Raw genomic sequence first — 21,408 nt, forward strand, 5'->3', positions numbered from 1 at the left:
AGAACTGGCCTGGGTTTCTAATTGATCCCTCTAGCCAACAGGCTCAAGAGATATGTCTGATGCTGAAGTGATGCTACTCTTAATTATATACCAGAAATAAATGAAATCTGTTTCAAGTGTGTGTAATAATTAGCAAAGCTGTAAGTCTCCAGTGAAAATATTATATCATCCACTGTTCTCAAGAAGGAAATACCTAACTGTAGCTAAATATCAATGTTGTCATAAATAAAAGAGCCATTTGAACTGAATCTACTGCCAAGTATACATCCACATCCCTAAGAACATAGAAAATATAGAAAATAGTAGCTGGGAAGCACAAAATTCTCACAACATGGTTTTCCGTATAAGCAAAAAATGAAGTGGGGGGATGGGGATGGGGGAGGGGAGAAGTTAAAAAAGGAACATTATCTAAAGTTTTCAATAAGTTTTTGTTTACCTTCCAAGATACCAGTCTTATATAAGGCTTAATTTTCCCTGGGCACCGCATAAAATCACCACGGTTTTTTTTTCACATTCCTTATTTTTTAATCCTCTCATCTGGTTTACACTAATGATAATTAGCTTACTTTCTAAGAGCCTTATTGCTAACAAGATACAAGACAATTCTGTTTGGCCTGTCTGGATTGTAGCACATCTTTTACTCTATTCTCTTTTGACCATGTCTCATCTATTTCAGTAGTATTTTGCTACCTCTTAGTTGTTTAAAAAAGTATTCAAACCAGTGGCACTTAGAGTAAATAAACAGCATCTTCACACATAATTTACTGTGCTTGACACATAGATGGTCATCTCTGTTTCTCATTTGAAGCACGGAGAGTAGGTAGCTGCAAAGCAGAAATAGATCCAATTCAGAGAGTTCTTATGAAATGCATTAAAAGTTTTCCTTGTGCCTTGAGGTTATATTAAATAAAATGTGCATGTTTCACTTAATACTGTTATTTTGTTGTGTAAAGTTTGTACTACTGCTCTCTCTGTAGGGTTTGCTTCACAAAACTAAATATATCAGATTTAACAGGAAAAATATTTACTCTCCATATGTCATTATAATCCCTGAACCATTTGAGTAGATTTTAAATTACATTTCTATTATCTGTGTTCTGAAACAACAGCTAGTCACTATGAAATACACACTGATACTCTGATACTGCAACCAGACTTACGAAGCCCTTTAGTCTGGTAAATAATCTTGAACTTTTAAATGGAGCCAAAAGCAAAACTTAGGCAAGCTTTAAAATGGTAATAACTCCCCCTTCAGGGAAAAAAACAAACAGCCAACCTCCCCTCAATAAACAAAACCAGAGAAGCACAAACCTAACCAAACTAAAAACAACACGCACAAAACAAACAAACAAACAAAAAAACAACCACAGAATACAAAACAGGAAGCAAAACTAATGAGAAATAACCTCAGGATGAGAGCACACAGCAGGTAGTGAAACTGGAGATAAACCCACCTCTTGCAAAATTACTTTCAAAGTGCAAATTACTGTTGCTGGACAGCAAATGGAATGAAAGTTTTTAAAATGCCTCTCAGTTGCCCCATCTCTGGGTCAGGAAAAGGGTTTTGTCCTTGCTGGTTGGAAGAATCACTCCATGATGCTATTCAATTATACCTCCAGGATATTGTGAGACTAAGGGAACAATGAAAGGCAGACATAAAGGAAAAAGGCTCTTATCATAGAATCATAAAATAGTTTGAGTTGGAAAGGACTTTAAAGATCATCCAGTTCTGCCCCCTGCCATGGGTAGGGAACCTTCCTTTGCACAAGGGTGCTCCAAGCTCCATTCAGCCTGCCTTTGAACACTATCAGGGACAGGGAGTCCACAACTTCTCTGGGGTATTTCTCTCACCTTCTATACCCTCCGGGGTACATCTCTTCCTTATAGAGAAGATTGTGTCTTATCTACAAGACAGTACTTATTTTTACTCCTTTGTAATTGCAACAACAGTTTGAAAACAGCTAATTCTTAGCTGGTGTTTAGCATGATGTTTTTCCCAGGAATTGTAAACACTAATTTATTTTGCTGATAAGCAATAACCTTGTTATCTCTAGCTAAACAATATTAGATTAACCAGAACAAATATCCTTGTGTTAAATAAACAGTACATTGTGTAGTAAATTGATAATAACACGTTGCTTTACAAATAAACACCAAATACTTTAGGCAGTGCATTTATTGTATTGATACAGGCCACATCTCTCTTGTCAAATATTTAGTGTAGCTGCAGTATACAAAGGAATTAAGGTTGTGTAATTACAGCTGATATTTTGTTTCACTAGTCAATACAGAATAAATAAATTAACTACCATCTTTGTGTAATTACTATCTTTCCTCTTGAAACAGTAGGAATTTGAATTTCTTATCCACAGTACAAAGTAACCCAACCCCTGATTAATTAAATATTAGCTAAGTTTCTCTCTACAGCTGTAAATTGCACTTCAATGAAGAGAGTGACTTGCATTCTGAATCAAAATTAATAATGTAAATGCACTGATTGATTCTCCTTAGGACAATGAAAAATACATCACTCTGACAAATGTGTTTTTTTAAGTTATCCACATTTCTATATTTGTGAGCTATAAAGAAAAGAGGGGAAGGGAAAGAAAAGGAAATTTCCCTATTCACAGCACACATTGAAGAATTATATGGTTTTAGTAGACTGCACACTTAGGTAGTTAGTATTGTCCAGCAGATACGGATTCTTTGTTCCCTTCTAAGTAAAACTTAGATCTGCACTTCTGTTAAGTATGTATTAATGAAAGACTTTAAGCTTCAGCTTTCAAAACATGACTGCTAATTTTGAGTGTTTCTTCTTTCAGAGAAGATGTTAGAGTACAACTGCCTCCGCTTCTGTTCTTTCTCTGTCAAAGTGGGGGTGACAGCAATTTGTATTTGTATTGTCACGACACTGAAGATTCTCTACCAAAAGTTAGAAATGTGCTGCTTGAGGGGCTTTAGAGAATGCTTTGGCAAATACCCTCAGAAGAAAGTTGCTGTTCCTCACTTGTATACGGCTGAAACATGTTGTTAAGGATGTGCTTCTTCAGCTAGTTTAAGGAGGCCAAATTACATAAAGCAGTCTGCAGGCAGTCTTCATTGGCCTAGTAGGAATGTTTACCACCTCTCCCAGACAGGCAGAGTGTCTCTCAGGCTCCTCAGGACATTTCATTTCAAATCAAGAAAGAACAAGATCTCTGGATGCACAAGGTCAGCTATGTGCAGACTGACCCGGGGCAGTGTCTTCTGAGCTTGTGACACCACAATGCCCAATTCTTTTCACCAGGAGTCTCATCCCGATGTGTGCTCCCTCTCAGAGGCAGCGGCAGGAGATCCCCTACAGTGAAATGATGGCCTCCTCTGATTTCCAGCTGCAGTGGCAAAGGCCCTTGTTTAAGCTCTCCTGATGATGGAGTCCTGAGCTGTGCCTCCGAGTCCTGCCCAGTGCTTCCCGGTTTTACTACAGGCATAATACAACAAGGTTACCTATCCACTTCAGCTTCAAGATGAAGAGCAAAGCTTGTCAAAAGCTGTCAGTTCTCTGCCTTGCTATGTCCTGCAGTAGTCAAGGGTAGGCAGCACGTTCCCATCAGTACTGCTGAGGGAGCTGCAGGGCTGCTGCACGCCATTTGGTTTATGAAGTTTATGAACTGCCAGCGGAAGAAATGTGTTGGACAGCATACTGATTACTGAACAAGGAAGCCTGACGGAAACAACTGCCCATATTCTTCCAGAATCACAGAATCACTTATGTTGGAAAAGACCTTTAAAATCATTGGGTCCAACTGCATCAATGAGAATTATAAGTGCCACATTTTTTGGAAGTTCTTTACTAGTCTTTGCCAATTTGAATTCATCACCTTTTAAATCAAAGTCCTTGTGAGGACATATTGAAATGCAAGACTTAACCTGTTCTGTGCACTCAGTCTTGGTAATACAAAAGCAGTGGCTCAACCCAAAGCACAGGGGATATAAGTTTGAATCACACTAACATATAGACCCTGGGACAGTCTGCCAAGAGAAACTTTGGAATTAATATAATCAGAGTTTCACAAAGCAAAATAAATCCTGGATATCCTCCCCATCCTATTGTCTCTGATATTTCTTTTTCCTCTGTCCGCTAAGAAAAGTACCCTCATCCATGTAAGCCTTCAGCTGACACAACAATCTAAAACACTACAATACTCTTCAACGACCTAGTGTTTTTCTTATTATAAGAACTATACACTCATTTCTGCGTGCACTCGAGCATCTGCTATTCAGCTGTCAAGACACTGTGAAGCTCTGCTTTTGCATCAACAGGGAGACCGGGTTTGGTGTGGTTTTCGTCTGATACAGTAGCTCGACAGCTCCTCGAGTACACTTTTCCATCTCGCTTACGGCCCTCTGCAGGGCTGCGGCCTCCCGCTAAAAGAACGCAGACCTCGAAGGTCGTGCGGCCATGTCACTGCTCCTGCTTGCACACCATTCCTGGGAAGCTCCGGGTGACTCTCCTGAGTTTCCCGGGCACAAACTGTACCCCCTCTCTGGCTGACGGACGCGCAGCTGTTTCGGCCGCAGGTTGTTCGCTCTCTCCATCCGAACCCCCGGGCTCCTCCTGGACAACGGCGCGGCTGCCCGAGGTCGCTCCCACGGCCGGGAACGAGCCGCTCCCCTCCATCCCGGCCCCGTCGCTTCCTCGCCGTCGCACAACGCCCCGCGCCTTTCCGCTCCAGCTCCGCCTTTCCATTCCGCGCTGCCATGGCCGGGCCGCCGGCGCAGCCGGTCACGCAGCAGGTCGGGCGGGCGCGGGGCTGCGGGCGGCGGCCGGAGCAGGAGCGGCTGCGGGAGGCCGCCCGCTGCCTGGTGCTGGACGCGGACGGGAGCAGCGTCCCCTTCCAGGCCCTGTATGCGGAGCAGAAAGCGATCGTGCTGTTCGTGCGGGTGAGGAGGGGCCGTCGCTGGGCCCAGCCCGGCTCCCGGCGGGGCTGTAGGAGGGCGGGGGTGCGGGGGCTTGGCACGGGCTGGGCTGGAGCGGAGGGGAACAAACACAAAGCAGAGCCGTGCTGCTCCTGAGACCCCCGTTCTTTGGTAAAGTGAAACACTATTTACCAGAAAGGAAATACTTCATCAGCCGGGTGTTAAGGGAAACAAGTATCGTGTTCCTTGATTTCCTGGCTGTCGAGCCAGCTATTACATTCCCAAAATATCTAGAGATAAAAATATTTCCAAGGCTGCAGGCCCAGTGTCCTTGCTCAGGCTTGGGTTAAACCTGTCTCCTAATGCAAATTTGGTGGCTGGAATCTTTCCCATTCCTTGTTCCTTATCACCTCCAAAGTGGTGTGTGTCCAAAGTCTGCTGCTTCATGTCTATGCAGTTGTATCTGTTTCTGACACATTCAATTGGGTACCTTGCAGAACTTTTTGTGTTACACCTGTAAGGAGTACATAGAAGATCTGGCAAAAGTCCCCAAGGCATTTTTACAAGTAAGTACTCTGCTCTTAATGTGTTTGTGGCTGCAATCAAGCAGATCTGTTATGCTGCAATCAAGCAGATCTGTTATGTCCAGCTATGCATTTACATAAAGCTTCGAGGAATTTTAAAAAGGCTCAGAAGAAGCACTTTCTTTGTTTGCTACAGCAGCAATAATGAATCTGCCTAGGAGACACAGGAAAGGATTTATGGCACTACACACTCTGTTGGAACAGCATTATTTCTCCCTGCTCTATTAGCTTGGTGCTCTTTTTACTGTTGACCTCAGAACAGTTAGACAACATCTGACAGGCATTTCTTTCAGTATTAGTAGTGCCCTGGACAGCTGTCTTCTGATTGCTAACTACTGCCCTTTCCATTATGCTAGTAGGGGCAACTAATGTGTGTGGAACACGATCAGAAAATTGATCTGGATTAAAAATAGTATCTTTTTCTATGGTGATTTGTAAGTTGCATTAGTAGTGTGTCCTGCTCTCCAGGGCAGCTGCACAAACAGGAATGACAATGACAGAAAGGAGAAGTAGAGTGGGCAGGGGTTACTATCAACATGTGTTTCTTGGGTGGTAGGAGACGCCAGAGAAGACAATGATCTCCTGCTTAATGTGGAAGGTCAATCTGTCTCTTCTAGACTCCTGATTGAAGTTCTGCCATACTTTATTCCCAACAGCAGCATAGCCAATGAGAGAGACTCAGGTCATTGCTGATGGCAACTCCATCTAAATCCATCTGAGATGGATTACGAATTATGAGGACAAAAAGGGGCAATTTCCTTGTCCTGTTCCCTTCTCAGGACAGATACATTTTTTTAATTTGACTCCTCAAATAAATGTATCTAGAGAGTCAAAATGTCAATTAAGAATATGCTTTTCTTAATCCAAGTATTCTGGTTTTAGGAGGGCTTCTTTTCATAACAAGCAAAATGATTTTATATAGGAAATTATTCTATATAGGAAAGGCAAATTTATAATAGGCAACCTTATATTTAGGAACTGTTTTTAGTGATATCTAAATGAACTTCTGTTTTGGGCTCTGTTTTACAGACTCAGGCCTAAGGCTGCACCTGCAAGAAACAGCAGTGCATATAAATGCAAGTTATATCTATCGATGGGTCCATATATGTAAATCCCAAATGTTTAGGCACCATCATTAGTGTGCTTCTTCTTTAGATGGAGGTGCAATTGAGTGGAAACTTTGAGTTTCCAAAATCATATCACATTGCAATTAATTGAAAAGACAATTGTGTTAATGCTACAGGAAACTTGAAGTTTACACAACTGTAATTTAAAAGTTATCTTTAAAAATAATTTTTCACTTAAAAAATTAATGTAGTTGCTAACTGCAGATGATATACAAAAGTACAGTCTCCAAACATAGAAGTTGTGTTAATGTCAAATAATTTTAAGTCAGTGCACTGCGATCACTAATCGGCACACCAGATTCTTTTAATGTTTTGAAGTCACATAGGAACACTCAGTTCCTCTTTACAGCTTCAATACCCATGTTCTTTTCTAGGAATCGAATGTGAGGCTTATAGTTATTGGACAGTCATCATATCATCACATCAAGGTAAATAAAGTGGTTATTAAATACAATGTATCCTCTATTATGTCTTAATGGTCTGTATTGAGGGATTTGGTTTGTATGAAAAGGTGGTCTTTTGCAACAATAACACAGGATAGCATTCATGAGGCAATTCTAACAGTAATACTTGACTAAAGCAAATAATTAAAACTTGCAGTTTAAAAACCACCAGGGGTTGCTAAGGAAACATCTTTTCTTGATTTCACTGGAAGCTTTGTTTTAATAGAAGCTTTGAGGCTAAAAATTTTCCACTTTAACATAGCTAACAAATACATAGTTTTCAAATAAGAGGGGGGAGCATGGAGCTGGCAGGGTGTCAGTGTTTTTGTTGTCATTAGTAAACCCTAACTAGTTACTGCCTTAACCTTACAAATATTACTTTATTTTTCTGTGTCTGTCTGTGTCTATGCCTATATTTTGCAGCCCTTTTGCAGTTTAACTGGGTATGCACATGAAATGTATGTAGATCCACAAAGGGAAATTTATAAAATACTTGGGATGAAAAGAGGTGAAGGTAATAAAGCATCAGGTAAGAATTATTTTCTCACCTTATTTGGACTTTCACAAACAAAACAAAAATGCTCTGATAAAATAGTATGATCGCAATGTAAAGAGAAAGTGAGTTGCCCACCAGACTCTCTCTTGTAGGCTATATTTTGTGAAACACTGGTAACCAGGAATCTCTAAAGTACTCATAGCAGCTGTTAATTGTTGTTTCTCTTGTATACTTTCATATTTCCAGATAACAAGTGTTTTGTGGTTTTGTTTAGTTAGGAGCCCTCATGTGAAATCAAGCAGTCTTCTGGGAAGTATTAGGAGTATATGGAGAGCAATGACTGGCCCAGCTTTTGATTTTCAAGGAGACCCTGCTCAGCAGGGAGGAGCTTTGATTATAGGACCAGGTGAGCTGATTTGTTTTGTGTGAAAGTTACCACTGTCTCCTTCAGCTGTTTGCTGCCATTTCACCTTCTGTCCCTTTGGGTCCCAAGGAAACAATCTGGTGTTGAACTGTGTGACTTCTGTCGCATGAAGAAATCTGTAGTCCCATCTCCCACAGAGGTGGCATAAACCAGATCACAGTCCTGCAGAAATTGGTTGGAATGCTGATGGAACAACTGCCTCAAAGTCTGGAGGGTTTTCTTTACATTGTAGTATTTACCTACATTCTGATTTCACATTTGATTTGAGGCATTTAATGTGGTTTTATTACAGGGGTAGTGCATGAAGAGGGAATTGCAGCATGACTGTCACCACATTATTAGGAAACATCCTGCTGTAGCAGATTTAAACTAGTTAAGTGCCTCAATGTTCCTTGCTTCTTTAATATAATTAAAAAACATTTTGTCATTGTTTAAAATACAGAATATGTGCAGTCTGCAGAACTAGTACACATTTTGTATGATAACTGGTAGGTAGTCAGAATGCTGCTTCAGTTCACTTACATCTTTGAATAAATAAATACGTTATTCAATAATTTATATGTTTTTCTCATTCCAGGCAACGAAGTTCATTTTTTGCACCTTGATAAAAACAGGCTGGATCATGTTCCCATTAATACAGTCTTGCAGCTGGCAGGAGTTAAAACAGTGAATTTCTCAAACAAGCCCCAGATTATTGACATATGACACTGAAGTAATGCATACTTCTTTTAAAATTTGTGCTCTGCAAGAACAGTTCTCCAGTGAATTATAACAAGCTTTGGTTATGTTGCTTCTTTGTGGGACATCTGAAACCTTATGTAGAAAATCAGAGCATGGAATAAACTACCTGACACTACAGATGGATACAAAAGTGCTGTTTCCGTTGAGTGCCAGATAATAAAAACTAAAACAAACTGAGACTGCAAAACATCCTGGAGCTTATTATTGTCTCACCAGACAAACTTGCTAATGTTTTTTTAAACATCATTGTTCAAGGTGCACTAAAGCAAGAAATCAGATTTTGCTCAGGAAGAACTTTGGATTCTTGCCTTCAGCAGATCTGCACTGGCTTTCAATCGAAGACTTTTCACCACTGTTTTAAAGATTCCAGCACTGTATGATAATTTTGTATTGAAATACACCTTGAAAAGTCACAGTTTTGAACACCTGGACTTCATTTGCATCTGGCAGTGGCAGAAGTTATGAAACACATTTCACAAATTTAAAAAAATATTTTAAATACATCATCCTGTACTGTCTTCAATTCTTTTGTGATACAAAACCATGGGTCTGTAAGACCAGAGAGAGATGTGTCTTAAATTTGTATCTGATCAGATTATCAGTTTTGGAGTAAGCCAAATTATTTGTGTTCCTATGAAGATTTGCAGCAGAATGTTCTTCCTTTGTATGTATATATTTTCTCTCAGAGCAAGAGGCCTCAGAATAAATTGTTCTTAGTTATTTCTGTCTTAGACAACTGAAGTAAGCATAACAGCATTCTTTCTGGTTTGCAGTTCTGGCAAATTTCATATTATTCATTTATCTGCAGATGTTTATGTTCAACATCTATTGGTTTCATTAAAGTAGACGTGCTCTCTTTCATCCAGGATAGACTTCTTTATAGCAATTTATAAAAAAAAAAAAAAAAAAAAAAAGTCCAAGGTTTATGGAGGAGCATATCCTTCTCTGCAGCCTTTGATTTTGACCCTCACTATAAAATGCTACCATACATACATGTCTAAACTGCAAATTTTCTCCCCTTTTAGGCTTTAATGCAATTGTGAAATGGCATTTTGTGAAGATGTGTTTTTCTGCATTCATTAAGGTCACTGGCAGGCCCAGAGCAAGGTCTGGAAAGCTTTACACCATTAAGAGCATGTGAAATTAAGTTCACTGTTCCTTGATGGAAAATAAAGGGCTTGCTTAAGAAACATAACAATACTGAACAACGTAGTTCTATTAAAGATACTATGCCTCAGCAACTTATTCATTACACTCCTATTTTAATATTACGTGTTTAGAAGAAGGATTTTATTAATGGAAAAATACAGTTGTCAGTTCCCTGCTTTGACTAAACAGCACTTTGCACAGGGCTAAAGGTAGTCATGTGTAGACTCTGAACCCCTGCATTTTCAGGGCTAGCCAGAGGCTTCCCCAAACTCAGCATAACAGAGTGGGACAGGCAGCTCAGGCTCACAGGGGAGTGAAGTCTGCTTGTCATGAACCACTGTTCCTACAGTCACATATAAGGAGCTGCCGCCTCCCTCCAGCACTCCCCCAGCTTAATAATATTTTTCAGCATACCAGGAACTCTGGAATGCATCTGCCTCTCTGCCTTATGTTACTCAAACAACAGCCAAAAGCAGGCTGGAAAGCTGGTCATATGTTTGTAAAACAAAGACAATAAACAAAAATTATTTTCAAAGACAATGAATGGTGAATAGTCCGTTGATTTGTAGTGCTTCTACTCTGTTTCATTCACCTGATAATCACAGCTAAGGGCACTGATTCTTGTTCCACTTTTATTTTGCAGTTGTTCCTGGTGCTTTTGATTTTAAAGGAAACACTCTAGTTGCCTTCCTGCTTCTTTTGCTTTTAGTAGAATTAAAACAATACACAATGGTAATAGTTCTTTTGGTCCTAATAAGCCCATTTTAAAAAATTCACTACAGCTAAAAGAATTAAGCACTATTAAAAGATATTGGAATTAATTAAACTGTAGTTTTACAGCTCTTTATGTTGAAGTCACCTACCCTCAGTATTTCAATACTGACAGGAGCCATACCACAACCTATGTGTTATCCCAGCAAAATCACTTCTTCAGAAAGACTCACAAACTGCAGACAAACAAAAGGAGAGAGGAAGAGAGAAGAGGATTCAGCAGAAGAGTTGAGGTGTCCTAATCAGGGCATCGGCCCTGCCTTTTGCATCTGGCCACAGCTTGAGAGAGATTCCTTGACTCCTGTAAGACAATGACTCCCACATTCATAATGAATTGGTACAACGATGGCCACAGTCATCCTTGGGAGAATTTGTTTCCGAAGTGTCAGAAGGATTTTAGGTGTCTTTTGTTATTTAGAAAGGGTATTTTTAAAAAAGTCATTCAGTGAATAGTGACAACTAGTATGTTTCCAGCAGGTTTTCCTCCATAAATAAGCACACTCAGCAGAGGGTAGAATATTTTCTCAAGGACTTTCATCATGGCCATTCGACAGAAATGGAAAGGGACTGGTTCTCAGAAGCTCTTTTACCTCCTGGCTCAGTTTAGTGCTACGGCCGTTGAAAATAACTGTGTATCACTGTTATTGTTACACTGTTTTAAAGTATCACTGTATCTAAGAGGCAGATTCAAACACAGTTATTCAAACTTTCCGGACAAGTCCATTTAACGTTCCGACCAGAAGCCTTCATGCACCGGCCTGTTTTGAGCTGGCTTTACAAAGTACCGAGTCCTTGGGCTCCTCTTTCGGTGCGTGTCAGGAGGGGCACCTGGAGGGCTGCGAGGCCCCAGCAGAAGGCAGGGCAGAAGGCAGGGCAGAAGGCAGGGCAGAAGGCAGGCAAGCGCGGCGCGCCCGGGGCGGCGCTGGCGGCGGAGTCCCCTCGGCGCGGGCCGCGCGCCCAGCCCGGGGGCAACCGGCGCCACGTCAGCAGCGCGGGCCGGGCGCGCGCCCAGACAAGCGGCGCCCCGGGGGCGGGGGCTGGAGCCGGCGGGGGGGCGCGTGCCCCGGCCCACCTGTTACCGCGGCCTCCATGACGTCACCCCCCCCGCCGCTCCGCGGCGGTGACGCCACACCGCGCGCCCCAATCAGGGGCGGCCGTTGGGGGCGCGGCGGGCGCTCCGCCGGGCTGCGGGGCCAAGGTGCGGCGGGAGGGGGCGGTGTCTGCCGGGACGCGTCAGCCGCCGCCGCCCTCGCCGCCGCGGGGTCCCTCCCCTCCCTCCGGCCGCCGAGTCCCCGCGGGATGAGGGGATCGTAGCGTAGCGCCGTGGCCGCCTCCGCCATGAAGCGGAAGAGCTGGGCCGAGGCGCGGCGCCGCGCAGCACCGCCGCCGCCCGCGCTGAAGAGGACGCGGGGCGCGGCGCAGCGGGCGGCGGGGGGCGAGGCGGAGCGGCGGCGGCAGCCCCCCCCCGCCGGTCTGGAAACCTGCCTGAGGATCGCGGGTGAGGCGGGTGTGCCGGGGGCGCGGGGGGCGGGTGGTCCCGGTGTCCCGTTGTCCCGACGCGGTGTCTCGACCCGCCGGCGGTGGGCGCCGCGCCGGCTCCGGGTGGGCAGGAAAACTTCCCGTCGGCGCGGTTCCCGGCGGGACCCCGGGGCGCTCGGCAGCCGCTGCTGTCCGGGCGGTGGGCCGGTCAGTCCCCGAGCCCGGGGCTCTGGCGTGTCACTCAGCCAAGTGTTGAGAACTGCGGCGCTCGTCCAGCGGGATAACTAGTCCTGCCGATGTCCCGGTAGCCCGAGCCGTACCCAGCACCTTGCGGGCATTGCCTCTTGCGGGCATTTTCTGCCTGCCAGAGAGAGTGAACGGAAAACAACGTTAAACACGTTTCTATCCGTTCAACACTTTGTGGGGTGGAAAAAAGTAGCATATTTCTCCATGTATTGGGGCACTATGTATATACGCACACACGAACGCACAAATATATTTATATCTAATCTTTCTGTATCTATATATATAGATATCTGTATAGATAGATACAGATATTTGTTTCTCTTGATGCCGTAATATCGGGCTTGCTGGCTAACGAGTAAAATAATGGGCAATCGTCGCACCTCCCCTTGACATGCAAGGGCCAACAGCTTGTGCAGGCAGGATTGCTCAGTGTCGTCCGTCCCTCCTTTTCGTGACTCCAGGCTCCGAGCCGTGCTTTGTTTTGGCACGAGTCTGCCTCTTGTAAGAAGCCTGTTGGATCGCAGCCAGAAAATTCTGTGTTTAGGTTTGAGCTCCCCAGCTAAAAGATGGGCTTGAGTTTAGTTTTGCCTAAAGGCAAAAACAACAACAAAAATTACTTTTTAAGTCATGTGTCATAATCTCAGAATTTTAGTGTATTTACAACTTCTCATAAAAAGCAAGAAATATACCTCCCGGCATATCTCTCTGAAGGGCGTGGAAAATATTTCTGGACAGAGCAAGCAAAACTGTAAAGAGCAAGTATGCAGAAAACGTACCAATGTACCTTTTATTTCTGTGGCAAAAGCATGGTTCCTTATATTTACTAGTGCGTCTCCTACATTACAGTATGTTTAGAAAGCCGTTAGATTTTGTTTTGAAAATTTGGCATAGCAACATAGAAAGAATGTAAACTGCCAAAGCTTACCAGATTCTTTTTAAAAGCTTTAATACTGTCAGGGAGTAAAATCCTAAATATTCCAGCCAAAAATTCAGCATTTTAGGCCTAATCTACACTGAGAAACATAATGGTGTACTTATCTGCAGAACTCTAAAGCTCCAACAACTCCATATGTGTTTTGTTTCTATAGCAGCAACTGTTCATATAGGACATGGTGATAATACGATTTTAAGGTCAGTTGTGGAAACCCTTCATGTAACAGATAATGACTTTTTACTATCAAAGTGATTTTACTACCAGTATTAGCAGGCAGCCCTGTCCTGCTCACATCTCCAGCAAACAGGTCTGTCTAACCATTCTCACGAAGCAGCTGCTTCCACCTGGTAACGTGTGTCTGGCATCAACAAGCCCATTAAATTACTCTTTTCTCCTTCAAGAAAGTGTTCACCCATTTAAACTCAGTAGAGCACCTAGGCTTTGACCTGTATTTTCTCAGTGGGATTTCACCATTTGCAGCAGTACCTAGTATAGTAAATTTGATTAAAGTGCACTTTAATTAACTTAACTTTGATTTAAGTAAATTTGATTATTATATTTAACAATGCTTCATTTTGTCTTGATCTTGCTGTGTACAGGGGCTGCTGTTTATTGTCCAGTTTTTAGTTCTGATTCAAATTATAGTCTAATGCTTAGTTTGCTGCTATGTCGTGCTTCTTTTTTTAAAGTCTTAAAAGAATAAGCTAACAGGCTTACCTTTTTGTTCAGCTGTTTTAAAGTTCTGTCTAGGTTTGAAATGTCAGTTCTCCCTCCTCATAATGCAGTTTTGAGAAGTTAATACTTGTGTACTGGAGACAAAGCATAAGGTCTTATTCTTAAAAATGGACATACTGGTAAATATTTGAGCCATTGTAAAGGCTGAGAGGTCTGTGTTAGAGTATCTGCTTACAGAAACAATGCCAAACTTATTAAGAACATCGCAGGCTACTCCTATTTTCATCTTTGCAAAAGACAGAAGCAGAACATAAACTGAAATTGCTGTAAAGATTTATGGATCTTTTGTTGTGCGATGTTACATTCAGACAGCAAAGTTTCATATCCATTCTAGGAATTTTATACCCAAAATACTTACAGCAATCACTGAATTTCTTTATTTTGTAATTAATTGTATGCATCAACCATATGTCAGAATAACTATTAATTAGAAATGTCTAAATATTCATGGTTACTAGTAAGACTAGTTCAGGAAAGTTGTCCTTTTAAAAGGTCTGTTAAGCTGCATAGTAAGCTTTATAATTTTCTCTTTGTCAACTAGTGCATGAGGCTTGCTGGTATGAATCCAATTTGCTGGAACTGAATGCATTACATCTGTTTATTAGAAGCATATTCCCACATCCTTCTGATCTCTAAGAGAAGTAATTTATATGATCTCAATAAAATGTAGCAATGCTATGTGAGATGCTTGGAAGCTGTTAATTTCCTTTCCTCAGCTGCTTTTCTTTCTCATTGCTCTTATTTTATAAAAAACATTTTAAAGAAGAGGTGGAATTTATAATGCATAAACTTCAGGCAAAAGGTGTGGTTTTCTCTCTCACCTATTTTGTGTACTAAATTCTAAAATTAAATAACTACAATAACTATAAATGGAATTAAATTTTAAGTGATATAGTTTCATGGGTAATTTCTTGATGTTTGTTCTTCCTGTTGAAGGTATACCCAGTTTGTTTACAGAATTGAACATCTTAAAGGATGCTCTAAGCTACAGTATACATACCTATTTTGTTTTTCTTCATTGAGAATAATTTTGCTTATATTGTCATTAGGAGTTGATAATTAAATATTCATTTTAATGTATGCATTGATATGTGGGTTATTTTTTTGGTTTTGTATTGCAGTTTGTTGGTTTTTTTCAAACCATTATGTTGTCATTTTCCAGGAGTGCTGTTTTGTCATTCTAAACTTTGTGTACCCAATAGAAAACTATTTTTCTGGAATGCTAAGGACTCTTCTAATAAGTATCATTAAGCTTCCACTATTTTGACTCTCAACATTTTCAATTAGTATTAATTATGCAGCTGTCTCAGTACAAAAGCTGTGTTTACTCTTTTATCAATATTACTTCACTTACTTGTGAGTTTTCTCCAAAGTTAAGATTTTAAATACACGTTTAAGGCTTTTAGTGTCTAATCCAACACTGAAAGTGCATAAACATGCAGTCTTGTGTATCAGTGAAGAGCAGCAGAATGAAAGCACTCTATGTAAGCAAAATAACAGTGTTGATCAGTCATGACATGGCACTGAAAATAAGGCTTTCATAGTTTTTTGTTTAAAAAAAAAGTTCTTTGATCTTTTTAGTGTACTTTTATTTTCCTTTTCAGAGTCCAGGCTGTTGTTCCAATTGGCAAGTCTATCATTAGCTGAATTTGAAATATCATAGTTATAATGACTGAATGAAATTTTTCAAGGATAGGAAGACTAAAAAGAAAATCTTCAATGAATATGTTGAAGTTCTTTAAGTCAAACAAAATTCCATATACCAACTCTGAATTCAGAAATACACTCCTCTAAAAATAGTAAAAACTCTTTGGTTACATCCCTGATGATTCAAAACAGATTAACACTGGGTTTTGTTGTACTGTCAGTCACTAGTTTCTCATCTAGGGCATCTATTTTACAATAGAACTGTAGAATTTTTGTATTAAATAAAGTTTGTTGATCATATGCAAACTTATCCTGCCACTAATGCCTATTTAATATTTAGTTGTCACTTAAAGTCATAGAATCACTTAGGTTGGAAGAAGCCTCTAAGATCATCAAGTCCATCTGTAATTCTTGAATTAATTAAGTTTCTTTCTTAAAGGCCTGTGCAGCATAACCTGAGAAGCATCAGGCTTGTTTAGAGTAAAGGAAGGAGATTATTTTTTCATCTCTAAACTCACATTAATGTGATTTTGAAGTGGTAGCTCTCACGTCTATTTTCTACACATCAATTTCCACAGAACACTGTGGCTCTGATAAACAAGCAGAGTGCTTTTCCTTCTGTAACACTCTGCAATCAGCTTGGACAGTCATGCTTGTGCCACCTTTAGTCTCCCTAGCTGAGGTACCAGCAGTAACACAGCTGTGGTAACCTATGCTTCAGTTAAGGATATGTAGGCTCATTTTGGTTGTACATTGGATGCTTACTCAAATTAAATGCCTGCAGTGACATCCATGCTTATGTATTTTAACTGTTCTGTTATATAAGGCTGACAAAATTAAGTGTATTTGAAGTATATCTAAAATGCTGCAGCCATATCTCTTAATTGCAGAGCAGATGCAGGCTGTAAGGCAGTGAGCCTTACTCTGTCACTCTTCTGAGAGATGATTAGAAAGGTCTGCTCTAGTTTGATAGTTTTAGGATGATTTTTTATCAGAAATTTGCAGGAATTAGGAAGTGCTCAAGTGCACTATATGTAAATGAAATACTGAAGACTAAAATTAGCAAAGGAAACATGAAGATAATGAAAAGGAAGCCTTGCTCCTGGCAGTCCAAACCTTTGTAGAATCCTAGTGAAATCAAATCATCAGTGCTTGAGTGTATTTTATGCATAAACTTTCAATCCTGCAATCAGATCCTTAATGAAGGAATTATCCTTTCTCTTAATTTCTGTTTTAAAAAAACACAACACACTAATCCTTAATTAAATAGAACTTGAAATGTGTTTGGAAAAAATACAAGTAAAAACAGACGTGGTGAGTAATACAGCATTTGTCAGATGCTGGACTGGTAAATCAGTAGAAGGGTAAATACATTTGCAGGAAATTTCTTCATTCTAAAATCTCCCCATAGGAAGCATATTAAAAACATGGAACCTGCTGTTTACATAGTAGGGAGTAATTGTTAGCAATGCACAGGAATGGACAACTTGTCAGGATATTGGCACATACACTGCTCTTATTGTGAGCTACTTCTGTAAACTCATTAAATTCAAGTTTCTTTCAGGTGTTTTAAGAATAGCAACAATGAACACAATTCAGAGATACCGGGGCAGAACCATTGCCAACAGCAATTCTGAAGGCCACATACACACTCTTTGCTCAAGATAGGAATTCTTATTTTTGCTGGACATTTTTGCAAGCTGCAGAATAATTTCAGTAACAGTACGAGCACTGAGGATGCATTTGATTCTTTTATTCCAAATCCTGTTTTGGAGCAAAATGCTAAATTATTTTAGGTCTTTGACCCGTGCAAATTATATATATTTTCATTTTTGTTCTCCTTTTTTATTTGAAGATTTTGGATTGCTCTTTGCAAAGTACATTTATATTTTCAAAAGTGATGTAAAGTTTCTTTGAAGAAGCTGAAGTGCAAAAAGGTAGCATTTGAGTACTACTGCCATTCTTCCCAGACTCTGATGTGGTTATTGTTTGTGTACAATGAGGAGGGAGAGCTCAGTCTAGTCAATAATTAGACTGGCACTTAAGGACAGATGCCATGGAGGGAAAAATTTTGGCTGCATATTCCTTCTCTAAACCCCCAGCAGGCTGGTTCAACAAGCTAACTCAGAAGATTTTTTCCTTCTAAGGAACCCGGTGGCAGCTAGCCATTAAATCAGTTTAGAAGTGGTGTGAAATTGTAGCTTGGGGCTGCAGTGACATGTGTTTATTCTAGCAATGCCAGTTTAAATACAATCCCTAGATATCACATCCTCTCAGTTCTCCTTTCTGCTTCTTCCCTTGCCCTCAGTTCTCCTGCATACATTAGCTCTCTTGCTCAGAGGAGAGGAGAGGAAGTCAGCAAAGCAGCTTTTTACCTTCTCTTCCTCTTTTCTTTTTTTCCTTTTCTTTTTCTTTTTTCTTGCCTTCTTTTTCCTTTTTTTTTTCTTTTTTCTCCTTTTTTTTTTCCTTTTTTCTCCCTTTTTTTTTCTTTTTCCTTTTTTTTCCTGTTATTTTATTTTTTCTTAGGTTTTTTTTTCCAGTATTGCCCAGGGATACCTGTTACACTTTCTAATTCATTCAAATCCACCTTGACAGAGCTCAGTGATTAGCATAGTGGTGGGGAACTACCCCCAAAAGTCCACCCCCAGGACTGCCTCTCTATGAAGCAGTTTTTGCCATAGCATATTTTGCACCCGGCTGCAGTATCAGTGCACTTGCTCCTCCACACATTGGAGAATGTGTGGAGAAGCAATTGGCTCCACTTTGTGGGCCAGTTTAGTCACTTCTTAAAAATGCACACATTACTCTAAATTTTATCCTTTGTCTTGTTTTCAGGGAATGATTTGGTAAGTGCTGGGAAGTACAGAAGCTGGTAATGCACTTCACATTTAGTACTTGAAGTTGTTCTGCTTACAGAATGGGTCTATTAGAAATTAAATAAGCAAGTTGGGTGCCTTGCTTCTGCTAGAGAGTAAGGAGGTAGGTGCCTGACTTGCTTAGGAGGTACTACTATGCATCCCACTGTTGCTCCTGACCTGTACATATTTAAGCCAGACTACTCACATCAGGCTGCTGTTCTACTGAAAAAAGCATTAAGAAAATGTACTCTTTTTGGTGAACCTTTCAACCTTCACCCTTGAGGTACTAGTGCATGTAGGTGAGCACTGAGCATGTGACTGTCAAAATATAGATATGGTAACTCCTTTTTCAAGATGCAGGGGATGATTGCTAAGTGGTAGTCATGGATGATGTTGTTTTGAAGCAGTGGTAGTCATGGATGATGTTGTTTTGAAGCTTGAAGTGATTTTTTTTTCCCCCCTCTGCTGTCTAAAAACTGACATACAGTTTTTCCTCATCTCAGATCATGTTTTGAAATAATACATACACGTGATCTGTTTTGATGCTTACATAATATCTGTTCTAGGGAATTAATGTGGAAAAAAAAAAAAAAGCTTTCCTTTTAGGTCTGAGTTTTAATTCAAATACTTTATGATGATATTTTCTCCGCAGGAGGAAGATAAGTATTGCAGTGGTGCTGCAAGTCTCAATTTTTATTGACCAATTACCCCAAGCACAGCAATTTATAGCAGGAGCACAGTCAGTGTTTAAAGTTCACTGGGGCTTCAGCTTCTCCAGCCATAAAAATAATTTATAACTATGTGAATACCACTGGTATTTTTTTCCCCTCAGCTTAATGAAGGAAGCCAGGACAAGTACAAGATATCTCCTGCCTGCAGGCATAAAGGCTTTGAAGGGGCAGCTGGGATGGGGATGAGAATTCAGTTGGAGGTGTCCACGTGGGGCTTGGCTGGTTCTCCCATGGGCAGCATGGGCTGCCTGGCTGGATGCCTCCCGAGTCTGATACCTGCAGGTTTTAATTGCATGGCACTACTGTCAAAATCATGGCTTTGCAGAAAGGAGTGCCTGTGTTTGGTGTGAGTGTGATTCATTACTTAGTTTTATGTAGGGAGTCAGAGGTGCAGAGGGATTTGTGCTTTAGTTTGGGGGGGTGGTGTGTGTGCACTGGTATTTGGAGTGCAACCAAACCTGATAAAGGAGGTGTCTGCTGTGTGTGTGGGTGCAAGTCAGGCTCCTGCTATTTTGCAAAGTCATCAAACCAGGAACACTTTTGGAAAGAACACTAAAGAGCTGGATTATGGGAATGCTGCTGAGCAAAAAGCCTCAATCTTTGTGTGCCTGGTTTGTTTAACACTGGAGAAATAATAATACCTAATTTAATACTTAAAAGAAGATTTTCTTTACTCTAAACCATTTAATGTTGTCCCATTGACAAGTAATACTTCAGAGTTTCAGCAGAAAATCATTATGTTTATAAAAGCTTCCAATTTTCTTGCATTTCAGATCGCCTTTATTTTGCAATTCTCTACCAAAAACCAAAGAGTGGAGCTGCAAATACCCATTATTTCTGTATAGATGATGAACTTGTGTATGAGAAGTAAGTACCAACTTAGGGGGTTTTTTTTCCCTTTTCTGACAGAAATAAACTAGTCAGAACAACAGCAGTGAGGAGTTAGTCTCATTGGAGAATTAATTCCATGAGTTTGGTCTTCTAAAACTTACTGCCATGATGATTTATAGGCTTTAAAGGGTTTCTTGCTTTCCCATCAGGATTTCTTAAAAACGTTTTCAAAGCAGAAGCTTTCATTGTACCCGTTCTTGTTAGAAGACGCAGAAACATGATACAACCATATAAATTTAGAAGTGCACATTGTACTGCCAGACTAAAAGGGGTGTCTTTAGTTCCTCATGTATTAAGTGGAATGTCCGAACTTCCTAGAATCAGAAAAGAAAATGGCAAAGTCAATTCAAGCCTTTATGAGCTGACAATGGATATATTATTTCCCCTGTGGTGAACAGTGTTTGTCTTCTACGTCATGTGGAATGTTGCTAATTCTTCAAATAGTTTTGATCAAGGGCATGCTTCCTGGGTTTTAATACTCTAATAAATCTTTATTCTCTGTGTTGCCTTTTCTCTAGCACAAGTTGCCTTCTTTTAAAGTAAAGCTTATGAGGCTCTCTTAAAATAGAGTTTAAAAACTTTTGTCACAGAGCGATACAGTAGTGAGAAATAGTTCTCAAAGTCTGCGGTACTGAGTTTTGAATGGTCCTGTGTGGAAAATAAAAAAAATTTAGTCCATGTTTAAGATCACAAAACATTTCCTCCAACAAAACAGTATGTATTTATGTAAGAAAGCATGCTTGTTTTCAGAATGATGTGTGTATATCACATGTATATTATTACTCCTTGCTTTGTGCATCTTGTTAAAAAAAAAGCCATTTACAGGGGTCATGTACAATTTTTCTCCTTTTTTACTGACAGTTTCTATGCAGACTTTGGACCACTCAATCTGGCAATGATCTACAGATACTGCTGCAAGCTAAACAGGAAATTAAAGGTAATGCTTGGGTTTTTGATTCAAAAGCCAATTATTACTGGCATTTTAAAAAGCAAAAACAAGTAGGCAAACATTTCTTTTGTTGCTCTTGTTCAGGTGCTTTCCTGTTTTCCTAATCCAGCTGAATTCTGAATATGAATGCTCTATTTTAGTGAGGTGAATTTAGGGAGGAGGAGGATCAGGGTGGAACATTCACTTACTCACTCACTCACTCACAGAAGATACACAACCGTGGCAGTAACTATCATTAAGCTTCTAGAAGATCAGTTGCTGAATTAATACAGTCTCTTATATAGGAAAAGCTTTTTTGCTGGAA

General features: G+C 40.5%; 2 protein-coding genes across 10 annotated transcripts in view; both read left to right on the top strand.

Moving 5' to 3' along the window:
- The first annotated feature begins 2,089 nt into the window (after positions 1-2,089).
- Positions 2,090-10,403, top strand: PRXL2C (peroxiredoxin like 2C). The gene is made up of 6 exons (XM_009097998.4): positions 2,090-4,923; positions 5,397-5,465; positions 6,985-7,038; positions 7,477-7,582; positions 7,824-7,955; positions 8,551-10,403. The coding sequence occupies exons 1-6, from the start codon at positions 4,741-4,743 to the stop codon at positions 8,676-8,678; spliced, it is 672 nt and encodes a 223-aa protein (XP_009096246.3). The 5' UTR covers positions 2,090-4,740; the 3' UTR covers positions 8,679-10,403.
- Positions 10,404-11,831: 1,428 nt separating this feature from the next.
- CDC14B (cell division cycle 14B) overlaps positions 11,832-21,408 on the top strand; it is a 44,259-nt gene continuing 34,682 nt past the window's right edge. For all 9 annotated transcript variants that reach the window (XR_007780516.1, XR_007780515.1, XM_030236852.2 and 6 more), the window contains exons 1-3: positions 11,832-12,132; positions 20,038-20,131; positions 21,017-21,092. Coding sequence is in view for 7 of the 9 variants with exons in the window: in XM_030236852.2 (XP_030092712.2) it covers positions 11,973-12,132; positions 20,038-20,131; positions 21,017-21,092 (330 nt within the window). In the remaining 2 variants the exon portion in view is untranslated. The remainder of the gene's footprint in view (positions 12,133-20,037; positions 20,132-21,016; positions 21,093-21,408) is intronic.

Source organism: Serinus canaria, chromosome Z (genome assembly GCF_022539315.1).
Source record: "Serinus canaria isolate serCan28SL12 chromosome Z, serCan2020, whole genome shotgun sequence".
Classification (NCBI taxonomy): Eukaryota; Metazoa; Chordata; class Aves; order Passeriformes; family Fringillidae; genus Serinus; species Serinus canaria.

What these genes read in the sequence shown, in the direction of transcription:
- PRXL2C (XM_009097998.4), top strand. Translation starts at nt 4,741, where the DNA reads ATGGCCGGGCCGCCGGCGCAGCCGGTCACGCAGCAGGTCGGGCGGGCG. An exon ending in CGATCGTGCTGTTCGTGCGG is followed by an intron (nt 4,924 to 5,396) that starts GTGAGGAGGGGC and finishes GGTACCTTGCAG; the next exon opens with AACTTTTTGTGTTACACCTG. An exon ending in TCCCCAAGGCATTTTTACAA is followed by an intron (nt 5,466 to 6,984) that starts GTAAGTACTCTG and finishes GTTCTTTTCTAG; the next exon opens with GAATCGAATGTGAGGCTTAT.